Source organism: Neolamprologus multifasciatus, chromosome 9 (genome assembly GCF_963576455.1).
Source record: "Neolamprologus multifasciatus chromosome 9, fNeoMul1.2, whole genome shotgun sequence".
Lineage (NCBI taxonomy): Eukaryota > Metazoa > Chordata > Actinopteri > Cichliformes > Cichlidae > Neolamprologus > Neolamprologus multifasciatus.
Window position 1 is genome coordinate 24,572,857 of NC_140447.1, and position 27,604 is coordinate 24,600,460.

Below are 27,604 nucleotides of genomic sequence, written 5' to 3' on the forward strand. Positions count from 1 at the left end.
TACAAAGCTAATACAAAATACAACTTTTTTTTTCAGACAAACAACACTCACATGAATTTATGACTTGGGCCACTTCCATATGTAGTCCAAAAACATAAATTTGTTGTGCTGTGTCATGACATGAGAGAAAGTTTTGGCTGATGATGACGAACCCTGCTGTTTAGTTCCCTTGAGATTTTAACAGAGGAAGAAAAGCTCAAAACATAAATCAGGTTACAAGCTCAACACAGACTTCCTTTAACCCTCTTGCTCTTTTAAAGCTATCAGGGGAAAGTAGATTACAAGGTTGTTGTTGTTTTCCAGCACGATCTCAGTTTAAACTGAGTTTTGTGGATGAGTGCTGGCAGAAGATCAACCCTTAAAATACTGAAACTATGACTGTTACCTCCTGCGCTCATGTCCCCTCCAACGGTTGGCCTTTTGAGTTTGAAGGTTGTTTCATGACTAAAGCCCAAATGATGCAGGATTTTTAAGAGCAATACTAAATTCACTATTTTGGCCATTTAAAATTCTGATATATCAGCCAATACATTTTTTTTCTTTCAGTCACATGTAAGATAAACATCTTTTTCTTTCATTTGTTGTTTAGCTGCCAAGAGGGAACTTGCAGAGTGTCCTCTTTGGGGGAAATGATGCAATGTCAACACTCATATCATGGTTGAACGGTGTTTCTCTGATGTTGTCATTACTTTCTAAATTTTCACTTGTCGCCCATTATAAATAGCTAATATCCAAAACCTTCAGACTCTATTCACAAGTTTTCTTTCATGTTATTTCCATTACTCACAGTTCCAGTTAAATTACTGGAGGACAGTCGACAGTTACAACGTGACACTTTAATACAAATGAAAGTGTTAAATAAGTCAAAGTGGCACATGAATTTGCAAAATAAATGGAAAATATTTTACAATAAATCTAAATGTTTGCTTTCGTCTGCCATGTTTTTGAGCCTGATGTGACGTCAAAAAACTTGGCAAGTCATGTACTAAAATTTTCCTCAGACTTTCTGATTTGTTTTTCAGACTTGAGCTGACACTTGTGCAGGACTGTGCTGTTAACCGAAGTTTTTATTTCAGTTACAATTTTGGCTCCTGGGCAGCACAGCAGTGGAGTGGCTAGAACAGTTTTTTCATAGCAAGGAGGTCTCGAGTTTAAATCTATCAGTCACTTGGTGCCTTTCTGTGTGGGTTTTCTTTGGTTCTCCAGCTTCCTCCCACAGTCCAATGACATGCTTGTTAAATGAAATTTGGCCTTCATTTGAATGGTGATCTGTCTCTTGCTGTTAGCCTTTTGATGGATTGGCAAGCTGTTCAAGGTGCACCCCAAATTTAACTTTATATAGGCTGTGGCTGTGTTTACTTCAAGTCACAGTTCTCATTTTGTTTTTTTCTGATGAATTACCCACTATTTTCCAAAAGTAATCACATTACATTGTTGTGATCTCAATATCGACCAAAGTAATTGCAATTACATTTTTTGCTGTCACTGAGCAGCCCTTCATTCAAGTGGATTTTCAAGTCTAGCTCTTCTTTTCTCTTTCTGTGAATACATAAATCCAGAGCTAAAATTTAAGCATTTATTAAATGACAAATAATTTCTTCTTGTGTTCCTTAAAAAGTATAATCCCTCAGAAAACTGAATAAAATTTACTGCTTACATACTGAACCAATCATTTGTTGTTAGATTTCTTTCCCCCTTCCCCCGTCCGCAGTGGCCTGCGATGCGGCCACGAGCCAGCACAGCATCACATGAAGCTGATTATCCATGTAAATCTCCACAACCAAAACAACGCTTTCCTTTTGCACAAATGACTCAAGCGTGATCGCGCGGCCCATGAGGCTGGCCGGGACTCGTCTGGATGCCTCGCCTTCCTATTTTCCCTCTTTGCTTTGTGAGTGGGCGCTGAAAAGAAGGCAACAGTAACAGTAAGTGATGATTTGTTAACAACAGATTAGAGATGTTGCTCTGGATGTTAGTGAAGTTCGTATTTGAAGAAATGTTTCTTTACGTGTTACCGCTTTTGTCTTATTCAGAAGGAAGTAAGCTGTTTTTGTGTGTTTCCACTTAAGGTCACTTTCACGTGAATTCGCCTATAAGTTGTGTCACAATGTCAGCACTGCTACAGATGGACAATGCAGGGATAAAAAGAAGAATTGTGGTATGTTTAACACCACGTTTAAACATCTATGCTAAAGTAGTGTTTGGTAGTTACTTTTACGGCTATTAGAGGCTATTATTCCCCTTTTTGCTACTTAATATCTTTTGTGGTTTTGTAATAAAGCAGTAAAGACAACTGCCTGCTTTCAATTTTAGTTGTTTTTTTTTAAATTCAGAGATTTAAAAAAATATATAACTTCCAAAGTTTTTTGTTTATCAACACACACACAAGTCAACTAAATGAAACTAGAATGAAAAAGCAAAGAAATTTTATAGTAATGTAAATTAAATAAATATAAATAATTGATTAAAACAAACATCATTACACTATAATGATTGTAGCATATGCATGTATGTATTTTTGTATCTTCCCAGCATATGTTTATACTGCCAATAATCAGTCCTGACAATAATTTGTCTGTCCTAGATAAAAGATGATTGGCCAGGCTACAGTCTGGACCTGTTCACCTACCCCGAGCACTACCATGATGACATCGAGAGTATTTACATTCCACATGGGGTAATCATGAATAGGTAAGAAAGGCCTACAACATCACAATGATGTCATAAAATTTTGTAAAATCACACGCTGCGTGAATATATGTTAAAATGTCACGTTTTTACAGCTTATTGACAACAAAAGATTTCTGCCACTTCTGCTCCAATCGTATGGTAAATGGCCTGTATTTGTATAGCTCTTTTCAAGTCCCTAAGGACCCCAAAGCCCTTTACACAACCAGTCATCCACTCATTCACACACTGTTGATGGCAAGCTACATTGTAGCCACAGCCACTCATATGAGTAAAGAAAATAAAATACACTATTTCAGAATGTAGCGTTCAACATCACAGGTCAAAGGAGGACAATCTTTGTTTGAGCTTATTATTTTCCCAATACAACATTATGTTACTTTACAATGACAAGAAAACATTATATGCTATCCTAGATTTCTATATTTACAATGCTGACAGCATAAAACATCAAACTAAAAGGCATGAAACATCAAAGGGCTCTTGCCCTTAGGAGGGGGTTGCGATCTCCGAGTGTTCTCATTAGTAGTATGATTTGATTTGCTCTTGCAGGACAGAACGCCTGGCCCACTACATCATGGATGACTTTCGGGATGACAACATAATGGTCCTGTGTGTTTTGAAGGGAGGCTACAAATTCTGTGCAGATCTGGTGGAGTTCATCAAGATTCTCGGCCGGAACTCCAACAAGTACCTGGAGACTCGAGTAGAGTTCATCCGTCTGAAGAGCTACCTGGTGGGTAGTGCAGAAAAACTTTGAAAAAAACTTTCATAAATTGCCTCAAAGGGCATTTTGCCCAGCATCTCCACCCTATGGTGTGACAGGTACGCTGTTAGATTTTTACATTTAATTAATGCTTTAAGTTAGGAATGTTTCACGTAGCTTTAAGCTCTCCATCAAGTCTCAGAACTGGACCTCTTAATTTTAATTGAGGTGTAGGTGCCTATTGGAGTAATTATCTGCCAAATCATGTGGCAAGAAGTCTGTAAATGAGTAAAGGTGTAGTATTTTAGCCATATGCTGCTATCACAAATGACAAGACATCTCTGTCTGTGCAATGAACCCATAACGTTTATGGATGCACCTTGTTAACCAAGCTTGCCACTGTGGGCTGATAAATTGGAACTCCATCATTTCATCCAGATGTGGTCACTTCTGAAAAACAACATAGCAGTAGGTAAACTGAGGATTTACAAACTAATGAACACATGGCAAATGTCAAAACATTACAAAATATTACATGCTTTAATCACATCGTCCCGTTTTTCTCCTTCTTATACACTCCAGCTCAAATATTAGTGAAATATTCTTGGTTCTAGCTTTCCACCTGGGAGGACTTCCTTTGCAGTTTTATATCAGTCAATTGACTGAATATGTTGTGTAAACAGACGAAGGTAGCAATGTGAGGATTCCAATCTCCTATCAGGAAGTGGGACATGCATTTTTACTGTGCTTTTATGTTATTTTAACCTTAAATAAAAGTAAAACAAAATCTTAAATGATAATGACCGCAATTTTTGCTGAAGCCCTGCTTTCAACGCAGACTTTAGCCAGAGCCACCAGATGTCACTGTTGTTCATGTATAATGTGAAACATTCACACAGGGCAACTCAAGGACGACTCAATGTGGAGTGACTGCATAGCTCAGGTCAAGAAAATAGCAGTCTGCTAATTGGTGCAGCTGTTGCTGCCAAGAAAAACTGCTCATGTCATGATGGAGTCCAACACCTGGAATGCATAAACTGTGGAACGACACAGCAATGGTAACAATTATATCAACTGTCGGCAAAGTCACTTGTTTTATTGTGGTGTGTTTTGGCAAGCAGCACATCTGAAAGGATGTGATTTGTTTTTCTCTACATGTGGTCACATTTTTTTAGTCCCTTTTGAGCACGGGGGAGGATTCACTGGCTTTCGTGGAGGTTAAAGCAGCGAGGACAGCCTAACGATGCTGTGATGTTCCACGATATTAAGAAAAGAAGGTTTTTATTTTTAGGGCAAGGTTGAATGAGTTATTTAAATAATACCAAAATAAGTTCAACTAGAGCTTTATTTAACTCTGTGAAGGCTACAGAAAATTAAGACAAAATTTAAAAAACTGGCAGAAATCAACCTTAAATCTGAAAAGATATGATGACAAGTATAGTCTTATATTAAAGTTCATCTGATTCCTGATGATTGTATTTTGATGTCAACAACATGGCGTGGGGTAGCGGTTGCTGTTACTGCACTGTAGGACTGTGTGTTTGAGTGATAATGTTGTTAGTCAATCTCGCAGCTCATGATGGAGACATGTGACCTGCCCCAGGCCAGGATTTTGTCCACGTCACTGCTGCTCTTATCCGAGTGATGAATCTATAGCAGCCCAAGTTTAACTTCAAAGCCTTCATTCTTAAAAGCTTTAAATACCATGCTTCCTCAGAGTTCATGTCTTTGTTTATGTTCAGGACATTTTATCTCAAAGACTTTGTGAAATATGTCTCCCTATGTGCAGTTATGTTCCACATAGTGGTAACTATATATATATATATATATATATATATATATATATATATATATATATATACCCCTGTATCACTATATCTTCTTTTCTGATGTTCCCATGGTGGCCTGTCTGATGAAGTAAAAACACCTTCATGTTTAAATCCAAGTTCAGCCAGTTCGAGTTCAACCGATCTTGGATTACAATTGAAATTTTTGAAACCACCCATAGCGTTCCTATTATATTGGCAAGAACAGTATTTTCTTTTTAGTGTTCTTACTTCCCTGTTTTTGCAGGTGCTTCATATAATAGTGATACATTTCATTAAGCTTACTGATCAAGCATTCATTATTTTCTTTCCTAACAATTTTGTTTGTAGCATTAGCTAGCAATTTTAGCTGTTGATTCATACCATTAGCTAGCAGTTAGCTGTTGATTCATACCATTAGTTAGCATATAGCTGCTAGTCTATTTAGAAAAAAAGCTTTTTATTCATAGTTTTAAGAAATTACTGCATTTCAAACATCTGTGTGAATGTTTAGATAATTTTTTACCTAGTGTTAGCTGTTAGCTAATAATTATAACTGTTAGCAAAATATTTAGTGAGATTTTACAATCATTTAATCACTTTAATATACCATATAATTTTATCATTAATGTTTATTTCTTTTCGATGGATATTCTCTACTGCTTATCCATTACTTTTACTAAATTTTTATATTTTCTGACCCTTTTTCAAGCCTGTCAGGATCTGTTTGCTTTTTTAACACAGTGGTTCCTAAATAGTGTGCCTTAGATTTTGTGTCAACTAATCATTTGTGTTGTCACTGTACAAAAAGTAACAAATGTAATTTAGATGCACTATATTAGAACACATAAAATTCCCTGATTAGAGGCCCTGGTTATTGAAGTCAAATAATCACTATCATGTGTGGAGAAAACCCCGCAAAAGAAACTGTCAAAAGAAACTACTGCAAAAGCTATGCTTCACCTTGACCGGGGTTGACAGCCTTCTGCTCAAGTGTATCATTTGCTGAGAGGAGTTATTAAGATACACTCATTCACGCATTCAGACACCAAAAAAGTGTCTGATAACAAGATGGATGCAAGTTATATACAAGTGGAGTTTATTGCAGATGTAAGGATCTGTATTCCTGCAAGTTCCTTCATCTGACAATAGCAGCAAATGAAGAACTGCTGATATTCCAGATGACTTAGAGGCCATTTTCTGCAATTATGAGAATGGGTGTGCCTTGAAATTTTGGATTGAACTTCAGTGTGGCTTGAGCAAAAACAAATTTTGAAAACCAATGCAGTTAACTGAGGTTGCTGCACATATCCCTGACTGTAAATCACAGTTAAAGGCAATTTATTGTAATTAACAGAAACCATGGAGTAACAAAAAGGGCAAAAATTACAATTGCTGGGTTGCAAAATAAAAATTAACTGCCCTCTTTTCATCCTTTCACCAGAATGACCAGTCAACAGAGGACCTGCACATCATAGGATGCCAAGATCTGTCTTTTCTGCGTGGAAAGGTGTGTGTTTGTAATTAAGCAAAGTCAGGATAATGACATGGGATAAGGATATTCTTACATGCTGTTTTAAAAGAAACTACCCTAGCCTCAAGAGGGAGCTGTCAGCTAATCTGTCTTTAGGTAGAATTTTTTCCCAAGTGATCAAAGTCACACAGTTACATTTGTTAGACTTAGTCTTAGACAAGACCACACCGTTATGCTCTGACTTTTGAGGCTTGCTCACCATATCGTCCTACAGTCTCCAGGCTGGCCATGAATCAGAGATTTCAGGCAAATGAAGAAGGCAGATTTATTGACTGTTTGTCCCTGCTAATCCCTGGCAGGGAGGACTGAGGAGCCTGTAAGGACAGTCTGTGGCATTGTGAGGAATTACCCTGGAGTAAAAAAAAACACTGATGTTGAATTCTTTAAAGTTAGCTGTCAAAATGTGCTTTAGCTACAATGTATTTTCACTTCGGTTAAGAAGGTCAGAGGGAATGAAAACAGAAAATCTGACAGGCACCTTACACAGAAAGCATGAATCATTTGGGGGGAAAAAAAATGTTGGTGCTCTTGTCATAATTCTTCCTCTGGATGGAAATGTTACACACCAGCCTCCCACAAGTCTCATACATTATCAACAAAACTAATCATGAGTCATCATCATTTCCTCGGCGAAATGTTTCTGAGGCTCAGTTCCAATTCGAGTATGAGTTTCTTCGTGATGATGCCAGCACAATGTCAGCTCAGTGATGTAAATGTTATGTTAATCTGTGAGGTGACATGAACACAGAGCTGTGCCTGAGATGACCATATTAATGATACTACTACTACTCTGATTCGCATCACAGGGGGAATCTGCACAAAGTTTGGTGCACAGGATGACTCACAGCCAATTAAGTTTCTGAATTTTCCTCTGGCGCCATCACCGGGTCACTATTTCAGTGATAAATTAACATTTATTCCTTCTAGTGGTAATTAAAAGGTGTTACAATATTTAAAGAGTAAACTAAGAAAGGTAAAATTGCAGTGGGTCTAAATCAGGAAAATATAGCTCTCCTCCTTCAGGTTAAATCGGGGATGTCAAACTAATTTTTTTATCTTGAGTCACATACAGCTCAGTTTGATCTTAAGTGGATCGTACAAGTGGAATACCTCTTTTGTCACACATTTAATCCCTGAGATATCGAAATATAAGAAAAGGCACAATTTCAACAGCATATCTCAGTTTTTCAAAACCAAAAAGTATAAAAATATAAAAATACCTTAAAAGTTCAAAAGTGTATGCCCTCTTTCACATTTTCCAAAGCCATCCAGTGGGCAAAATTGGAGTCTTTGCACGGCCAGTCAAGGTCCACGGGCCGTATGTTTGACACAACTGGGATGGATTTTCAAAAGCCTGAAAACAGAGACTTGAGGAGGTGCAGACAACTAGTTCCCTCTTAGATCACTCGAATCACAAAACGTTAAAAGTTGGATAACCTGAAAGCCTCGTTTGTCCCAACTGACCATGTACTGAATGCATGCCTCACTGTAGTAAAACAAAAACAAACCTTCTAATGTTTACCAGCTTTAATGTGGTAAACATTACAAGTGATTCCCAAGGTTCCCAAAAATGTAATTACAAAAACAAGTCAAAACATCTCATTTGCAGATCCTAGGAGAATCATAAAATCCCAGCCAATGATGCCATACACAGTGAAATAATTGCCAGTGCATATTTGTTGCCCAACTGGCTCCATAGTTTGCAGCAGGCAGTAAGACAGGTTTGTTGTGCAGTAGTTCTTGTGTTCTTTACTTGTTCCTATTAAGCGTTATGCAAGAGTGTTCAGGTGTAGACAGGGAACACTGGCCAGGCGCCCGCATTCTCTGCGATCACTCTCCCCAAAACCATAGATACTCTCCACCGCTCTCACAAAGAGTCCCATACACCCAGCCAAGGAAACAAGAATTCATTTGAAAGTGTGCAGCAGTGAAAGTGTGCAGCCACGAAGTGACTTTTGCTCACTGTAGACACAGATGTTCATTACTGAAGAGAAGAGAATGAGTCGTCTGTGTTTTTGTTCAGGCGCTAAAGATACTGCCAACATCGCTGCTATAGATACCATCTCTATGAAATTCAAAGACACAACACCACCTTTATTTTTGCTTTGCTTGAACAGTATTAAAATTCAAAGGTGACCGTTCTCTAATCTTTTTCTTTCCTTGTTTTTCACATGTTACCAAGAGTGTGCTCATTGTTGAGGTGAGTGTGTGTGTATGTTTTTCTATGTTTGTCGGATAAATCCCTTCAATTAGAACCATTTTTGCCCCCTTTGAGACATCATTTACTTTTGAAAAGTCGTTGTTGTTGTTGTTGTGGTTTATGTCAACGCAGGGGGAAAAACTCATTCTGTTCCTCTTTATGATCATGTTCCAGTTGTGAAGGTTTCTGGACTAGGTTCAGACACGCATAAGAACATAGTTACATGGGCCATGCAGGATAAAAAGCATGCTCTGATAGCTTCAGATGCAAAACAACGAACAGCTGCTCAAGCTCAATGTAATCTTTCTCAGTTATACGATGTCTTAGCTCTTAAATGAATGTAACAGAAAAGTTTTAAGTAACTGGAAATCCTCTCTCAGATGCCACTCGTGCATTCATTAATCGCATTTACCTATTTCAGTTGATCAATATCTGTGCAAAAGTCTTGAGCAACCCCTCATTCCTTTTTATATTTCTGGGAAAATGGGAAATAGGTGCAGAAATCTATTGAGATTTGTGTAAGCATAAATAAAAAATACACAAAAACAGTCTTTGTACAGTTCTAACAAGCTTGAAAGTCAATATTTGTTTTTCATTCTTCAACACAGTCTGAACTTTCTTGAGCAAGCTTTCTTTTCATTTCTTTAAGTAGTCTTCAAGAATATTTCTCCAGGCTTCGGGAAGCTATTCAAAGACCCCACACTGCTTCTATAATATTGCTAGTGTTCCCCATTCAACCAAGACCATTTCTGACAAGGTTTTAACAAACGCATGGATCAATAGAAGGGTCACATGGATCTCTAAGGTCTTGTGTCAGGTCTTTGCTGGATTTTCTTCCTAATTCTTAATAACATGACTTTCAGATTCTGTCCATCTGCTGAATATAGCTTTTTGAGACCTGCTTCTTCTTCTTTTGTCCACTTATCAGGTTGGTGTCCTCCTAAGAGTTCTTTGGGAAACACCTCAATTGCATTAGCTTTGGCATTTTTCATAGTGAAAAGTGTTTTTGTGACAGGCTGCTCATAAATTGTCTCAGAATTCCTCTGATGGACGGGTGCAAGGACTGAACACATGAAAACCAGTCAATGTCCAAAGGCAAAGTTTAAAAGACCTTCATAAAGCCTGAAAAACTTTAAAAGTACAAAAAAAAAAAATCTGCCTCCTCCTGGCAAGCAAAATATAAAGAAATCAGTTGTGGCTCAAGACTTTTGCATAGTACTGTATCTTGATCTTTTTTTTCTCTCATATATCCCACGTTCTTTCCTCCAAATCTCTTCCTCTCTTCCTTTGCTCTTCCCTCCCCTCAGGCCATAGTTGACACAGGAAAGACCATGAAGTCCCTTCTGAAGCATGTGGAGACCTTTGAACCCAAGATGGTCAAGGTCGCAGGGTGAGCCAGTTTTTTAGTCGTCTGTGTTTTCCCCTGTAAAGGAAATGCCAAGCGTGTGACAAGCACAAGAAGATATCACTTGTCCACAGTCGCTGCTATCTCGTGTCTGTGGGCTGTTCCTATGCATTCCCGAGATCACAGAAACACGATAAACATCTCTCACACATGGTTCATGTTGAAAGTTTATTTCCTCTGGATTGTGAAAACACTCCAAAAATGTACATTTTTAAAAATATTCAAGTCTTTGTCTTATCACCATGGTTTTTGGACCAATAAATGTCTTGAAATTAAACTGAAAAAGTCAACTTTTTGATATTGCATACATAATTTAACATTTGAGGGTAATTAACGTTATTATTTTGTATTTCAGGCTGCTTGTGAAGAGGCTCCCTAACATGGCTGAAAGTCTGACAGACTGTAACTATGCTCTTTCTTTTAACCTTCGTAGCACCCACACCGTACCCTACTTGCCAGTCTTTTTCATTCATTCTTATTCTTTCACTTTTTTCAAAGTTGAGATAATTTAGCAAATTGTTTGTTATTAGGGAAGTGTCCTGACCTGATAGTCCTCCCATAATTAATCCCAAAATACAAAAGAAGTGTGTATTCAAGGTGCCTTGCCACATGACACAAGTAAGTGACCTCCTGGAGTTCAGGAAGTCAGTTTTTGAACAAATTAAACAAACAAGATATAGCTTTAGGTTACAAATATTAACTACTGGCTGCAGACATGGGAAAAAGAAAGTATACTCTTGTTGAACTCTGAAGCCTTGCATATCAGGACGTAATCAAAATGATCTAGTCTTTAGCAGGTTCTGAAATGACCTAAATACAACCTCATATGAACAATCATACATGATCTACATGATCTTTATGTGTAATAGAAAAACTAAGCCAAAATGCAGCAACAGTAGGTTAAAACTAAGTACACTCCATGATTTTTTAGCTTGTAAAACCATCTTTAGCAAGTTATCATTTTATGTGGGATTTTATCAGTCTTTTACTTTGTTGTGGAGGAATTTCAACCCACTCTTCTTTACAGTGTTGCTAATGTTGTTTATTAGGATTCGCAGTAATTCGCTTATGCACAGCTCTCTTAAGGTTCTATCGCAGCAAAACATGCTTTACTACATGCCTCATTCACATGCATATTCATATAAGCACTTTTTCCTATACCTAAGCGCTGTGTCTAACATTCTCACACACACACTAACACACTAAAATAGAAGCACTGGAAACACAAAAAGCATCAAAGACAGTCCTTTTATGTCCAACTCAAATGAAAAAACAATTTTTTGAACCAAGCTTTGAACTGTGAACTGGCCTCCTGTGGCTAGTGGAGCAGATTTTCTCACATCATCTTTAGCTTAACTTTTCAGCTCTAGATACTGGCATTTTAAAAAAAAAAAAGTTTACAGCAGCTTACAGCAGGGTACTCAGAAGTATTAGCACAAATTTAAAAGTCTGCTACATTAAAAAAGTCACATACCTAGTTTTCTCTTTTCATTTAAATTTATCTTTGAGTTTAAGCTCTGGGTGTTAGATTTTCCTCCTAACACGTGTCACTTGTTTCTCTTGTTCGCTTAATCAGATGTGATGATTCAGGTGAGACTGCTTCATCAACACCTATCAGTCATCTTTAATTTGAGCTGAAATTTATTTGTCACACCTCATATAATTAGTTCAAATAAAGGCATCAAAATGTGTATTTCTAGCTCATATGTACAATATCACAGCCACTCACTCCTGGTTTATTCAAAAGACTAACATGGAATTTTTGTTTAATGTTAAACAAATCAGGATACTTAACATTCATGTCTGTGTTTGCATTGTCAGATGTTGGATTTGAAATTCCCAACCGGTTTGTTGTTGGCTATGCCCTTGACTACAATGAATACTTCCGTGACCTGAATGTAAGTCTGACACTCCAAAGAGCTGAGAGAAAGGGATGAAAGAGACAGGAGGGGAGAGTAAACATAGTAAATCAAAGACGACATTTCTTTTGCCTGAAACCTAAACTCACCCAACAGGTATGCTCCCCACCACGAGGAGATTTTACATGTAGGCAAAGTAGCTCAGAGCAGGTGGTTTCTGTCTGTGTTCACAAGGAGGTCTGTATCACCCAGGACAGGAGTCACTGAATGATATAGATAATAGATTTTTTTACATGTAAGATAAAAATGAATGAAGTATTGTGTCTATTTTTCCAGTTCCTGATAAACCATAAATGGTGAGTTTACTGGGTTGTATGAAGATGTAGCCAACAGACTTGATGTACTAACCCCCCAAAATCATCTCAAACAACGCTCATTAACCAATTTGTGAGGTACATTAGTTCAACTGCTTGTTAAAACAAATATCTAATTCGCCAATCACATGGTGGCAACTTAGTGCATTTAGCCATGAAGCCATGGTCAAGACAACCCGTTCAAACCAAATCGGGAGGAAAGTGTTCTTAGGTGACTTCGAACATGAACATTTTTTCTTGGCACACTTTGGCCCACAGCTCTTTTCTGACACAGTGTACCCACCTTGTGATGACTCCTTTCAGCAGGATAAAATCACCATAGTATAGAGTTTAAATCACATCAAACTTGTTTCATGAACATGACAGTGACCTCACTGTACTCAAGTAGCCTCCACAGTCACCAAATCTGAATCCAAGTTTTGGATTTGGTGGAACGCAATAGCGTCCACATGGAAGTGCAGCTGTCTAGTTCTGGAGCAACTGTGTAATGCTATCATGCCAGTACGGCCCCAAATCTCTGAGGAATGTTTCCAGGAACTTGTTGAATCTGTGTCATGAAGAATCAAGGCACTTCTAAAGGCAAAAGAGGTCCAACCCAGTACTAGCAAGAGGTACCAAATACAGTGTACAGTGAGCGTACGTTGTTGTTGAGTCAAGATTCAAACTGTAGCACAAATATTAATCTGAAAAATTGTTCTAAAGTGCTTTAAGTTGAACAAAAAAACACAGATTTATCCACTGCTTCTAAATGTTAGGATTAAGAAGACTGCTGTTTTATTTTAAGCTAAGTAAAAGTTCCTCTGGAGAATAGAGTGGACTGCACAGCACCAATGGCAGCAGTTATTACCAATGAACTAATATCACAGTGCTTCACTTTACGCAGGGGATCTAGGCAAGGATAGCTTCTTTGCCCTCCTTTGTTTGCCATTATTATTTGCATTAAAATGAGCGCTATACCTGCAAAGCCTTCCTCTTCAACATCCAAATCCATACACTATTCACACTTTACAAATATCATCTATCTTTTGCACATTGTTAAATGCACATTTTTAATAGTCACCAAACTACAACCCAGTCTTAATCCTTAATGTTGAATTAGTCTATACCTATGATAAACTACCTATTTCCAAGCCCCCATCCACTTGGTTCAAATTCCAAGAAACTCCAACCTCCAAATGGCATTACACCACTAAGAGCAGGACACATGGTTACTTATGTTTAAAAAAAAGACAATGGCAACTTTGTTCGTCTTGCACATTTCATCACATGTAAGCACAATGTGCTTAACACAGAAGGTAAAAAATATTAAACCCTGTGTAGGTAACAATGCGTTAAGGTAGTGAAATAAGCAAAATAAATAAGCACTGGTCAGAACTCAAATAATAATGTACATGCATTTTATTTTTGTTCCATGTTTTAATTTGAGAAGGATTACCTCTTCCTGTGCTTTTATATCATTATTCTTTCTGCTGAAGCTCAGCACATGACTCACAATTTATAACTACTCTGTATTTTCCTTGCTTTTTTAAAATTACTACACAAGCATTTGCGCAATCTTTTTCTATCGGTTTATTTCTGTTTACTTTTAGTGGAACTATAGCAAAACATATGGATTATTTAGATTAGTTTTTTTTTATTTAGGCTGTTGTTCCTCTGTAAATATTCTCACTTTCTTTTTGATATGAATTCAGTTTAATTCAAGTCTTTCTGAAAGCGATAAGTTCAAATCTATATGGACCCTGCTGTTTTTAATCTGTGAAACGTGACCTCGAATTTACCTCTTACTCATGTGAAACACTAAGCTTGACTCCCACAGTCACGTACAGTATGTGCAGCACGCACTGTTTGTACTGTATGGTTGTGTGTGTGGCTCTTGTCCATGTTTGAGGGGGGTGGTATTCGTTATGAAAGTTTGAAGGCGTGTGACCTGTGGAATGTAGAGGTTAGGCTCTGATAATCAGACAGAGTTAAAGCTTACCCTCTTATCTGTCCTCATCCCACAGAAGAAATATGAGTTGAATCCCCAGGACACCCGAAGCTAGATTAATGAATGAGTCATATCTTTGGAGATTACTTTCTTCTCTTTTCAAATTTGCTGGTTTTTATGGTTTCGTGCTGCAAGTGGAATTTAAAGTTTGTAAAAATGATCGCAAAGCTAATAGTTTTGTTTTTTTTATCACCCCTTCTCATTTCAGCATATCTGTGTCCTCAGCAGAACAGGAAAGATGAAGTACAAGATATGAGAAGACATGAAGCCATTAGTTATACTCAGTTTTACAGCAGCACATATTTCTCTCCCATTGCTGTAACAATTTGGAGGGTTTTTTTTGGTCTTCATTACAATTCAGTGCTGGATGGACACTGTGAAATGTTTTTATGTGTGAATTAAAAGGCATTTAATTCAGTTATTGCCTCATTCTTTATTTACGTGTTGATGAGATTCACACAGCAACAAAGAAAGTGTTAAATAAAAGAAAGACAAGCCGCCCACCAGGACAGGACGCTGGTGACAGATGGAGAGAGCTTATGGACGTTGGCATCCTCGTACCCGGATGACGCCCACAGCACACAGTGGGTACTGCATCTCCACACCACGCTGTATCTGCTCGTTTCTGTCAGCGTGGGGTTTTTTTCCTTTGTAAGTTTGACCTTCTCTATATAGGATGATGTATGTGTAGCGTTTGACAGTAGATGATTTTACTTTCACTTGCTAAAAGCTGCAATACCTTTGAGCGTAAGGCAAAGATGCACAAGCCTGACTAATTAGAAAAAATAATTGTGGGAGTCCACGTGGCCTTGACAAAAGTGCCGTGAAAGCTGGAAACTACAAAATTGTAATTTCAGTGTTACGTTACTTGAGTGACTTTTAAAACAAAAATTCTTTAGCTAAAAGAAAAAATAATTTTTGTTTTCTTAATCTATAAGTAAATATGTGTATTTGTATTTAAGTCATATCTGACATTTACATTACTCTCAAGCCAAAACACATTAGCGGGAAACTGTATGTGGCCAACACCAATGAGAAATTTGACCTAACCACATAAAGATTACAGTACCATAACATGTGGAATATTTGTGCTAAAATACTAAAACCATTCAATTCATTTTGATTTGTATAGCGCCATATCACAACCAAAGTCACCTCGAGGTGCTTGATATTGTAAGGTAAAGGTCCTACAATGATAGAGAGAAAACCCCAACAATTATTGATGACCCCCTGTGAGCAAACACTTGGCAACAGTGGGAAGAAAAAAATACCTTTTAACAGGAAGAAACCTCCAACAGAAGCAGGTTCAGAGAGGGTTTGCCATCTCCCTTGACCGGTTGGGCGTGAGAGAAGGCAAACAGGACAGAAGACACAAGGGGAAGAGAGCCCAAGATGAATTATAACTAATGAATAACTACAATAATAAATGAGGAGTGGTGTATAAACTCATAGTAAGTCAAAGAGAAACACACAGTGCATCATGGGAAGCCACCAGCACTCTCATTTTAAATAAAGTAAATTTTAGTAAAAAAAAAAAAAATATATATATATATATAATATATATATAATATATATATAAATTATATATATATATATATATATATATATATATATTATATATATATATATATATATATATATATATATATATTATATATATATATATATATATATTATATATATATATATTATATATATATATATATATATATATTATATATATATATATATATTATATATATATATATATATATATTATATATATATATATATATTATATATATATATATATATATATATATATATTATATATATATAATATATATATATATATATATATATATATATATATATATATAATATATATAAAATATATATAATATATATAAAATATATATAATATATATATAATATATATAATATATATATATATATATAGGAAATGCCCTTAGCTTTAGTGTTTAGTAGCTTGGTCAAATTAAAAAAAAAAGCTAAACTAAACTAAAAGGAGCAACACACTCAGGAAACGAACTGAGACAAACCTGAATTGAAAGCAAAAGTTCAAAACTAAAGAATAACAAGTCATAAAAAATAGTCCTCAGCCAGTCATAGTTGAAGTGCAAAGCAGCCTTGCTTTCATAAAGGAATTTAACCAAATTATAACCATTTGGCAACCAGATGAGTCGAGTCCCTTACTGAAAAGAGACTCAAATTGTTGTGTTGGGAATCCACCTGCATTTAAAAATGAGACAACAATTATTTGCAAACCTTTGCCACTCTGTCTGAGAATGATTGCAGTCAGTCTGAGTCATACCATAATCAATGGAGACACTTTGTCTCTCACCAGGCAAACTCTGTAATCACCTTCTGATTGAAACTGGTTGCCCAGAAGTTGAACGACCAACAAGCTCAACATCTGGGCAACGCGGGTACTTGTAATCGATGTCTGACGTCTGACATCAAAAATAAAATCAGGTAACCATCAATTTTTCCTACTCATGTGGCCTTTTACTTTAGTGTAATTGAGCCGCAAAGAATCACTGCATATTTATATTATGTATGTATGTTGACTGTCTGAGCTCCTGATTTCTGGGAAAAAGGCTTGCTCTACACTCGCCACATTAAAATACCTGCAGTCTAGAGGAACCTTCTCTACAAACAAACACGCACTCATAGTGAGGTTTAAGTCTAAGGTAGTCAATTGTGCGTATCGACAGACAGACCAGAGCACACTTCACTGCATAGCAAGCACTCGGGGAGTGTTATCATGTGGCTAAGCGCTCTTGATTCTCAATCACCTGAAACTGCAAACAGCCGTCACATCACATAACAGGAATGCATGTATACACGGAGGTATCATTCGAAAGATCTGAAAAGATTTCTTGAAAAAACCGTGGTGGGGTCGCATCTCAGCTAAAAGAAGATGAAATAATTAGTGTGTTTATGTTTACTCTTAGTCTGTGTCTTCATCACTTAATGCCGATAACTTGTGACTGCGTTCGCTGTTTCACGTAGAGGCCACCAAGATGTGAAGTGATTCTTGGCTTGAAATAATATATTAAAATGAAATTCATTTTTTTCTCATCGTCTCTCTGTAGTAATTCAAAAATCAAATGTGTGTTTTTCTCACATTTTAAAAACATGTTTCCAAGCCAAAGGTAATGATGCGTCTCCAGCTACAAGGCCTCTCCGCATTAAATGACCTGTTAAATGAGTTGCTATTTGGATAATATGAATGAGTGCAAACAAAGGAGTTCTGGGAGGTTTGGAGCACTCAGCTCCTGCATTAGAAAACACTCTCAGGTTTCACAGCACCTTAGCTATTATATTTAGGGGAACCCTGGATTTAGTCAGATTTCAGCTCTTGTTTGTGAATCTTGCAGAGGTGTGAGATAAGAAATAGGAAAAACTTACAAATAAATCACACAGCTGTCTGGTTTTGAGCTCTGTGCAGTCTGAGCTACAAATACCCCCATTGTACTGCCGTGTATCCTTATCATAAGACATCAGCACTTGGAGGTAGTTGTTAACTTATCCCAGCGCTAATGCCCCCCTGTGCTGCCCTGGGAACTCGCAGGCCATTGTCCTTCACCTCCATGCAGAGTTTGGTGAAAGGAAGAAGGGACAAAAAGCCTTGTAGGGTTCACATGCTGCAGCTTTGTAGCGCTTCGTCGAGGGAACAGAGGTTGGGGACGACCGCAGAAAGTAGGCTACAGGTAAACTGCGATCAGTACAAAAGGAACAAAATGGGAATTGTGTGTTTGAATGGCCACACATCCCTGCATCTGACATATGAAGCCTGTAGTTAGAAACAGCCAGCTGGATAGATTTACATCTCACCAGCACAGCAGATGAGGCATATTTTTTTCCTGATGGCAATTATTTGGCTCTTCTACCATTAGAGGAGAGGTTGACATTTCATGTCTGTTAAATAGATAAATACACAGGCAGCAGTCTGTTAGACTAGCTCTGCATAGGGAATGGAAGAACACAAACATATGCTAATTTTGATGACAAATAAATAAGATACCAGAATTTAACTCACCAAAACCAGAGTACAAGCTTCTCTGTATCATTTTTAGCACATTTAAACAAACAAAAAAGCATTTTATTTATGATAATAATAACATGTAGCCAATAATGCACAGCAGTAAGCATTATGTACATTTAAACAGGTAAGTCATAAAAAAAACCCTGCACAGTTGTGATTACACACCTAACATGTTTCTTATTGAGGATGGTGTGTCTTGGCTGACTTAGCTGGGTATCTCTGCTAAAGCGTAATTTGTGGTCCTGTACCCCACAACCATTTTTTTTTTAATGAAATCAGACAGCAAGGAGAGGGGTTTCCACCCACCATTTCCACCCACTATCCAACATATGCTCACATGTAGTCCTCCAAAATCCCAAGTGCACATTGCCAAGTAGGCCAGAAAAGGGAAGCAAGTGACACCAGACACATAACTTGACCCTCAAGAGTGTTTTTTCCACATACGTTGTACACTGCCTCCATCAACAACAAAGCTCTCCTCAGGTAGATGGACTGTACCTGGACTGCCAGCAGACTGCAAACACACAACCTCCCTAATGAACAATAAATCCACTTTAGATAGCAACCCCGTGGACCTGGATAAGTGGCAGAACACAGATGAGCAGAAAATTGTAATTACGGCTAAAATTACAGGCTTTAAAGGTGTTTATTTCTGCTGTAAAGTTGGGTATTTTAACACAGGAGTCAGTGGAGCCCGACTCACTTTTGAAACCAACGTCAAGTGGCCATTAGATGAATTGCAGTTTTTGGCTCTGCCACACTGTCTTCATTTTTTTCACACATCAGCTTTGGCTTAACAAAAAACCAAAAGAGAACAGAAATTTTGTGAAATACAATCATTGCACAACCTTCTGTTTCTGAGAGCTTGATTAGAAAAATATGTTTGAAACTTTCAATTTCACTAATTAACACAAAAATCTTGTTATTTCTTTATGTTTGCAGATTCAGCTTTAAAATAAATTATTATGTACTACCCATTTATTATATATATGCATAATATTAATTAACAGAATTTGGATCTTAATAAAATACTGCTTCACTTTTACTGACGTGTCTCAGTACACAAATAGAAAGAACATCCTCTCCGCTTCTGTATTCCACTCAGTGACTGGCTGTCCAGTGTGCTTCATAGATTGACTGCCGCTGACTTTCGTCCAGTCATCAAACTATGTGCCAGATCCACTTACACAACCTGGAGTAGGGAGTGATCCTCATCCTCTTAAACTCTCAAACTCTGCTACAGCTTAAAAAAATTCTTAATGAAGTTATATATGCCATGTCTGATGAATGTAAACCTTGCCCAAAGATTGTTTATGCCGCATGGGTTGTTGAGAACCTATTTTACATACACTCAGCATGGTGTGCTGGAAAGGCGTTTCCACCTGTCCTAATCCTAACGCTGCTGGGCTTTGAACTTGGGCTTCATGTGATGTACTAATCCAGCCAAGCATTTTGCTTCCACGAGAGAGCTGGTAATCTCCTCTCTGCTGAATGTCTGAGTCAGTCTGACTCTGCAGTGTTTGGCACGATGGAATCAGCAGTGAAAGTATTTTCGAATGTTTAAACAAAGTTTGAAACCCTGGAAAAATGCAGGGGAGATTTGTCTGCTTCAGTGAGATATGAAAGAGGTTTCACCCACTCAAATACAGCAGCCTGCAGACTTTCTACAAGCTCTCAATGAGCTTTGTTCATTGATCTAAAATCCTCTGTCCTCACCATTCATAAAAACAGAACTGCGTGCACTCAATGTGTTGTGAACATCAAAGTCTGCAGTGTTGAAGTAACTGAAGTGGAGGGAAAGCCCCACGTAAACAGAAACCAGTAAAACGTTTTATTTTATAGTTTTCTGGAGAATTTTTATGCACACGTGTGATTCATGGAGAAGCAGATTGTGGGTTGTTTGTGTGGGAAAATACTCCACCTCCAGCTGAGTTTTGTCTCTGATGCAGAATAACACTTGATGTCAACTGCATTGAATAATGTGGCACGGGTTCAGTAAACAAATTAAATGAATATGAACCTCATGTTTACCATCACATAATGCAAGAGTCTCACTTGAATCATTTTAAAGTTCCCCATTGTCTGAATGAGGGTGCACCGGCTCTTTAGACAATAGAGATGCTCTCTGAAACCGGGGAAACCTCACCACGGTATGGGTGAAAAGAGTCCTATTGTCCTATCTTCTATTGTGCTGCTGGAGTAGCCTGCAAACAGAACACTGTCAGTCTTTGTCTTTGTCCGGATCAGCTGGGCATCACTGTTTTTTCATGCTCTGCGGAGCCCCATGTGGCTGCCATGCCCTACATGTCACCGTAATAAAGTTAAGGACACTGCTGTTACAGTTGATAATGGAAAGGCAAATATGTTTCACCGGCTGAATGTTAGAAGCTCGGCATATGTGTAGCCCTTAAGGCTTTTTTCCCCCCCTCAGTATTTACAATGATGTTCTTGTGATTTCATTTGCTGGCTTTAAAAGGCTTAAATGGCTTATTGACACAGTATAGGAATAAAGTGCTGATTAGCAAATGACTAGCTGTTTATTCTGTGAGTGTATAGTTGTCCCTGTCATTGTCACGAATGCCGATCATTAGTCATCAGTATTGGAAGATGAATTTAAAAAGGGGTGGGAGGGTAAGGAGTTCAGTACTTCAGTAATTTTCAGATAAGCAGATTTACAATACGTATAAAGCACTAAAGCAAAAATAAAGTGCTAAAGTACTTAAGATTAGGAAACCACTTGAGAAGCCCCTCTTTTATTTATTGATTCATTTATTTATTTAAATTTTCCATTACTGAATTTAAAAGGACAATCTCAGTCATGTAAAAACATGAAGCTGTATTTGAATATAAAAGTGGTAACATAGTACACAGCAAATTCAAAAGTGTTAAATGTTTTGGTGTTAGTAGTCTTAGAGTTAATTTTACTCTAAGTAGAGTCACATTATTTTAATGTAACTCTGAGGTGTAAAATAATAGTAGTTAAAATCGAGTGTTAAAAATGAGTGTTTCTATTTCAAATCTGGAGGTGTTACAATGGAAACATTAACTCTTGACCTCTTAACTCTGAACTCCTACAGGGGCTATGACACCAATAGAGTAAATTCACAGACTCCGCCCCCAGCACGGCTCCAATCGAAGCTGAAGTGAAGCCGTTTCAGAACATTTTGCTCTACATATTTGAGTTGTTTGCCATGCTTGGTAAGTCATGTTTTCAAAGATTGTTTCAATTATTGTTATTAGCTTTTACTTCTGTGGCTCTTTGGAGTTGAGACAAAGCTGTGTGAAAGGCATTAGCCATGTTGCTCGGTGATAGCATAATATTCTGTTTTAGCTAGCTGAAAGGTATTGTTTGCGGGCAAATACCACAGCCTTGAAAAAAAGCTTGCATGTGAATTTTCAGTCAAATTTCTTGGTCAAATACACTTAAAACAATGTCTAGAATGTGAAATGTTGATATAATGGTGCTACTTGAAGCCTGAAAACGATCTCCCATAAAAAACGAGCAAACAGCAGTAGCAGATGTCCTGAGTCCCGACTGAGTTCTACGTTAGCACTTAGATTCCTCCAGAGTTTTGTGCACACGGTTTAGGTAAAAATGAAAAAGGTTGAGGTTTTACATTTAGTTCAGTATTACCTGTTGTCTGTGTCCTTGTCTTTTGGGAAAATACTTTACACAAGTAATGGCTCAAAGGATTCCTTTTTTTTTTTTTACTGTGCTGCAATTGATTTGTGCCATTAATTAGTGTCAACTAATTTTTATTCAATCTCCACATAGGATATGCTTGTGAAGATGGAATATGGGGGAGAGCAGAAGTGCATTGAAGTTCCACAAAGTGATGAATGAAGGACATGCATATTGTATTTTGTATTTATTGAAATAAGTGATGAGAATGCTGTTATTTGCATTTACCAGCTCACCTATGTCAGACCTTTTGATAAACGAAATTCTAATGAAAGTGAGAACATGTACACTGTTACATCTTTCAGAAAATGTTTTGAAATTGTGGTGCACAGTTCAGAATAAATGTTTTTCAAAAACCATTGCGTCTTTTTAGTAAATGTTTATTTCCAAAAGAAATTTCTAGAAGTTCAGAACAGTAAAATTCCCGTTTTTTAGAATTAATTAGAAGATAACTCTTATGTAGTTAAACTAAAATACTCTTTGAGAGTTAATATATAAACTCTTAACACCAAGTGTTAAATTATCAACTCCAGAGAGATTTGGTGTTTAACACTAAATCAGAGTTAACATACCAACTCTCCAAAAAGAGTTAAATTAACACTCTCTGGTGTGGACCCATATAGACACTTTAAAAGTGTTGAAATCAAATCTGACAGTGTTAATTTGGACATGCTGGATTTGCTGTGTAACAAGCCTATTCTAACAAAGAGTAAAGCTTCTGCTCTCAAATTTATTTTGAGTTTAAATGAAAAAGTGTTATCAGAAAAACTACATCAGAAGATTTATAAGGAGTATGTATAGTACTTTGAAATTATTTTTCAGTGTGTACAACATGTTATGCTTTAAAAAAAATTAACTGGAAAATTAATTAGAAAAAAATTATATGGGTAAAAAATATATTTTGTTCATAGACTGGGGTAAGAAATACCGTACATACCGGAATATAAACTTAGTGTAACATAAAATACTATAGTAACAATGTAGCAAATAATAGTTTTCATCCAGTAACCAGAATGAACCAGCTTCTACCTTTTACTGAAATTGTTATGTAACAATGCTTTCCATTGGCCCGCTTTAAAATTCCAAATTTAAACTGATCACCTGATTGGGTTTCCACCAGCGGGAAGGCATGCCAAGGGGCGGAGCTTTGTGCTGGTCCGGAGATTCGTCAATCTATGTACAGATTGTCGCGCCGCCAACCGGGACCACATAGGAGTACACGTTACTTTTTTGTCTGTATTTGGAGAAATTTAACATCGAAGTGAAACACGCAAATGAGTGGAAATGAATGAGGTTTAATTTCGTCAGGTCTCCCTGACGGAGAAATGTACACTGAAGGGCGTTTTCCGTATTTTTTCCAGCGTGTTTTTCCTAACAGGTAGTGAGCCTGAGCGCTCAGTCAGTGCAGCTCTGTAAGGAGACTGAATATCCCGCTTTGTAATCTCTTGACAGCCTTTTTAACCCATCTTTGGCTCGACGGAGGCTTATCTACTATCAACAGAAATATGGACTGTGTGTTTTTTTTGGATATTTTTGGGCGTTATTTTCTGAATTTGTAATAGGTATGGGTTTCTTCTTTTTCTCTTTTTTTCCCAATGTTCGCATTTATGGCAACAACCTGTCGTCCGCCTGGTTAGTATTTGGCAACAGGGAACCGTATTCATAGCCACAGGGGAGGATTTTGTTGTTTAAAGTAGCCGAAAAATAACAAAAATGTTGCCTTTTCTGCAGCCTTTGTGTCATGTGTGAGAGAGAGTGAGCAGCGTATAGTATTATACACGGTGGCTGATGTATTGCCTTTACACCGCAGTGGCATACGTGGGGCTTGATGTGCACTTTCCTCCCCATGGAGTCACGAATGACGCTTTTATTTAACGCGCATATATTTGTGCAGATTATTATTTCAGGTGTGTCTTTAATTAAAAGCATTCGTATAAAGAAAACAAACCCACTCCCCCTATGCACCTGCCACCGCTCACTTTTAGTTCTCCCTCAATTGAACTAGAGCTAGATCTTAGACAGGTGCTGACTGATTTCCCACTTTGGCATCTGTGTGCTACGATATCACTGTCATATTACTAATTCTGTAAGAATTTAAGGCGGTATAAAGTCTATTAGAGACGTGTTGTTTTCTATCAATAATAATGCAAGGATGTGGCGTTCAGTGGCTGTAGTAATTTTCTAAAGGCTTGCAAAAGTCTGCAAAAGCTTGACTTAGTTTAACTTTTTTTTTAAAAATCATTTGTGTGTAGGTTTGAGCCACTGATGGACATGAAGAAGGAAGACGGTGTGGATTAGGATCTTCCCCTACCCATTTTTTCTTTTCTTTTTCCTTTCTTTCTTTCTTTCTTTCTATCTTTCTTTCTTTGGTTTAATCCCCCCTCCTCTCGTCCTAAATGTGGGCTCTAAAGGACTTCTTCCCCCTCTGCGGTTTGGAATGAAATGATGGCAGCACGTTGGAGTGATTCACCCCAGGACAATGAGGAGCGTAAACACAGAGCCATAACTCCATGTGGCAAGGTAGGACTAGCTGCAGGATGGTGGCAGCTGATCATATAACTGTTTATTGAGTGCATCAGAGTTCATTTAGGGCATTTTTTTCCTTCCATATGGACCATCTGTTTTTGACACAATGTGAGTTCTGTTGTGCAAGGTGCTTGCATGTGGATTCACTTGTCAGAACTCATCACCTAAAACCTCCAAAGTACCTAACATCATCAGCGCTGTCATATAGAGGTATCATCACTTGCACAAAACCTGGGGCAAAATTTAAGAAGAGGGCAAACAAGGGAGTGTGAGCGCACAGCCCATCTTTCAGTGTTCGGGCTGACAGGGTTCATCTTTTTTTCTTCACTCTTGCAACTGTTTAAGTGCACAAAGAGAGTTTTATACTTGCGGCACTAATCTTACTGGGTCCTTTGTGTGTCTGCATGCCAAACTCTGATAAATGGCACATTGTGGAGCTCATCCTTTTCCTCTTGTGCGCCAGAGCTTCAGCGGTTACATCATCATAATCATCATCTCGGACCAGCTAGGCTTGAAGCATGTCATAACAGCATTGGACTGGTGGCATGTTTTGGATTAATCCATCATCAGAAAATGGCAACAGCGCTCTCTCTCTCTCTGTTTGTGTGTGTGTGTGACTCTAATCCTCTTACTGTGTCAGTACTAGCTGAGGATGGAGGACATAAATCTTTGGGAATGGAGTAACTCAGCATCCTAGCAGAGCTGGACTGTTTTTGCAGTGGTTGATGGGGTTAAAAAGGAGGTGTCTGCTAATGCTTTTGGTTTAAAGTGAATCTTAATGAGGCCATCAGGCTGGATTGTCAGCAAACATAGTTTCATGTTGTCTGTAAAAACAAACTGCCATGAGGCAAAACCTTTTCCTTGTGTCTCAGCGGTGAAGTTTTCCACTTGCCTGTTTCTGCAATCTAATAAATGCTTGCCACAACATCACTTAACTCTCCCACACTGCGGAAAACTCCAATCACCATATCCCAGCAAGCTCCCAGCTTCCTTTTTCACTGGAAGTCCGATACTTTGAGCTTTTAATCAGCTGAGAACCACAGCTGATACTCGTAACATGCTCAGGGACAGCCCACTGAATCTGCAGGTTGATACAATTGAAATCTGACTCTCCATCACACCTCTGCTTCGCTGCCGAAGCCGTGACTCACCCATGAGTCAGTGCCTGTGTTTAACCTGAATATTTGCAGCCCGGGGCCTCACATATGAGCGAAGCAGGTGTTTTTATCCACCTGATGCCTGCCGCAGACAAACGCCCAATTTTAAAGCTTGGCTGCTTATGAACTGCTGTCTCCCCCCAGGGGTCTAGTGAGAGTGCTCCCGCTCTTCCTTCTCCAGCTTCCCACCCCCACCTCCATCATCTTGGCTTGTTAATGAGGGAGAATCCAGGGGGTGGCTTCTCTAAACCTGCCCCCACCAAACCCCATCCTGCTACTGCCAAAGCAATGGCAGCAACTCTGTGATAATTTAGACACAGCTGCCTGGGTCATTAGGAGAAAAACACCCCACACTGTCTGTCTGTCTTATTTGTGTTCTTTTCCTTAGTCGACCTACTGTCACGTTCAGGCTAGCAGGGCAGCTATAAGGCAGCTGAGGCCCGGAGTTGTTTACATCTCAAAGTTCCAGTAAAAATATATTGAAAACCAAAAGCTACACTATCTGTGAATGTTGTTTTTTTACTATGGAGTCAGAGTGTGTGTCCTAAATAACCTTTTGTTTGAAGAACAAAACATATCAGACCAAAAAGAATATAAGCAGGTTAGCTCTTGGTTGCAGCTCATGTGTGCATGCATTATTAAATAATACCATATTAGATGCTTCTGTTATGTCCTGTGGACAGACAAATGAAGCAGTTCTCCACCTGTTGTGGGTTCTGGTTAGACCCTCCAGTTTGTGGTGGATCTCTAGAGCAGAACAAGGACTACTGTTCAAAGACCATCTGTATCCATCTGTAGAGTGTGAGCCTCACAGTCAGCACATGAGCGTCTCTGGGCATTGACTTACTTTTGCTCCCAACCTCAATTGTCCACCATAACAGGTTTTTGGCACTACTGTGCTGACTTTTATTCGGACTCAGAGGTTGCTGTCTGATTAGCAACAACCGAACTTTCAAACTAAGAACGAAGGGGTTGTGCTGTAGACGATTAGTCATGGATGGCCTTGCTTTTCTGGGACACATGAGGCAAAAAAGGGAAGAAAGGCTAAAATGGCCATTTTTGTATAATTGGTCCACACGATGACTACTACTGGGAAAAACCTTTCTCTCTCCAAAGCCCTAAATTTCGGTTTCATTGTTACTTTTGGTGAAGAAAGAATTTGGGTTTCCAAACTAAAGGAGAATGAGAAATTGTTTGTAAAGGATTGGAAACATGTATGAAACTCTCCAGCTCTCCATTGATCGCATCCCTTGTTGAGGAGGAGGAGACCAGTGATGGTGCTCTAAGCAGTGGTGATGCTCTCTTTCTTGGACTAAATATAGCCCTTACTAATTCTGTAAACCCCTGCGCTTTTTTTTCTTCTTCCTCACCCGTCCACATGCTTGTCTTTCACCCGTCCTCTATTCCCGCGTGTTTTCTACGATGCTATATTTAACCCGTGGAAAGACGAATGCTGAGAGGGGAAAAATGGAGTCACTGTACTGGAATCGCTGCCTTTTTTCTCCCGAATGCCGTTAAAAGCAGCAAACACGTGAATGTTGGTCAGCACAGTATCATTTTAGGGTTTAGGGAATGCGACACTGATCAGTTTCTGTGGAAATTACAGAAAGAGTCAGGGTTTTTTTTTTTC

General features: G+C 38.1%; 2 protein-coding genes and 1 long non-coding RNA gene across 4 annotated transcripts in view; all 3 read left to right on the forward strand.

The window, feature by feature from the left end:
* The first annotated feature begins 81 nt into the window (after nucleotides 1–81).
* LOC146511637 (hypoxanthine-guanine phosphoribosyltransferase-like) lies at nucleotides 82–14,975 on the forward strand. 2 transcript variants are annotated; one of them, XM_085173101.1, is made up of 10 exons: nucleotides 82–1,925; nucleotides 2,070–2,158; nucleotides 2,585–2,691; nucleotides 3,241–3,424; nucleotides 6,644–6,709; nucleotides 8,916–8,933; nucleotides 10,241–10,323; nucleotides 10,694–10,740; nucleotides 12,160–12,236; nucleotides 14,767–14,975. In XM_085173101.1, the coding sequence occupies exons 2-10, from the start codon at nucleotides 2,108–2,110 to the stop codon at nucleotides 14,812–14,814; spliced, it is 681 nt and encodes a 226-aa protein (XP_085029227.1). In that variant the 5' UTR covers nucleotides 82–1,925; nucleotides 2,070–2,107; the 3' UTR covers nucleotides 14,815–14,975. The 2 variants fall into 2 exon arrangements, with proteins under 2 accessions (XP_085029227.1, XP_085029226.1); XM_085173100.1 differs by lacking the exon at nucleotides 12,160–12,236.
* A 6,503-nt stretch (nucleotides 14,976–21,478) lies between these two features.
* On the forward strand, nucleotides 21,479–22,650 carry LOC146511638 (uncharacterized). Its single transcript, XR_014875994.1, has 2 exons — nucleotides 21,479–21,807; nucleotides 22,385–22,650. It is a non-coding gene; the product is annotated as an uncharacterized LOC146511638 (long non-coding RNA).
* Nucleotides 22,651–23,450: 800 nt separating this feature from the next.
* The window catches only part of arhgap21a (Rho GTPase activating protein 21a), a 103,716-nt gene continuing 99,562 nt past the window's right edge, over nucleotides 23,451–27,604 (forward strand). Inside the window, exons 1-2 of the mRNA XM_085172117.1 lie at nucleotides 23,451–23,853; nucleotides 24,544–24,811. Coding sequence (XP_085028243.1) covers nucleotides 24,734–24,811 — 78 coding nt within the window. The 5' untranslated portion in view covers nucleotides 23,451–23,853; nucleotides 24,544–24,733. The remainder of the gene's footprint in view (nucleotides 23,854–24,543; nucleotides 24,812–27,604) is intronic.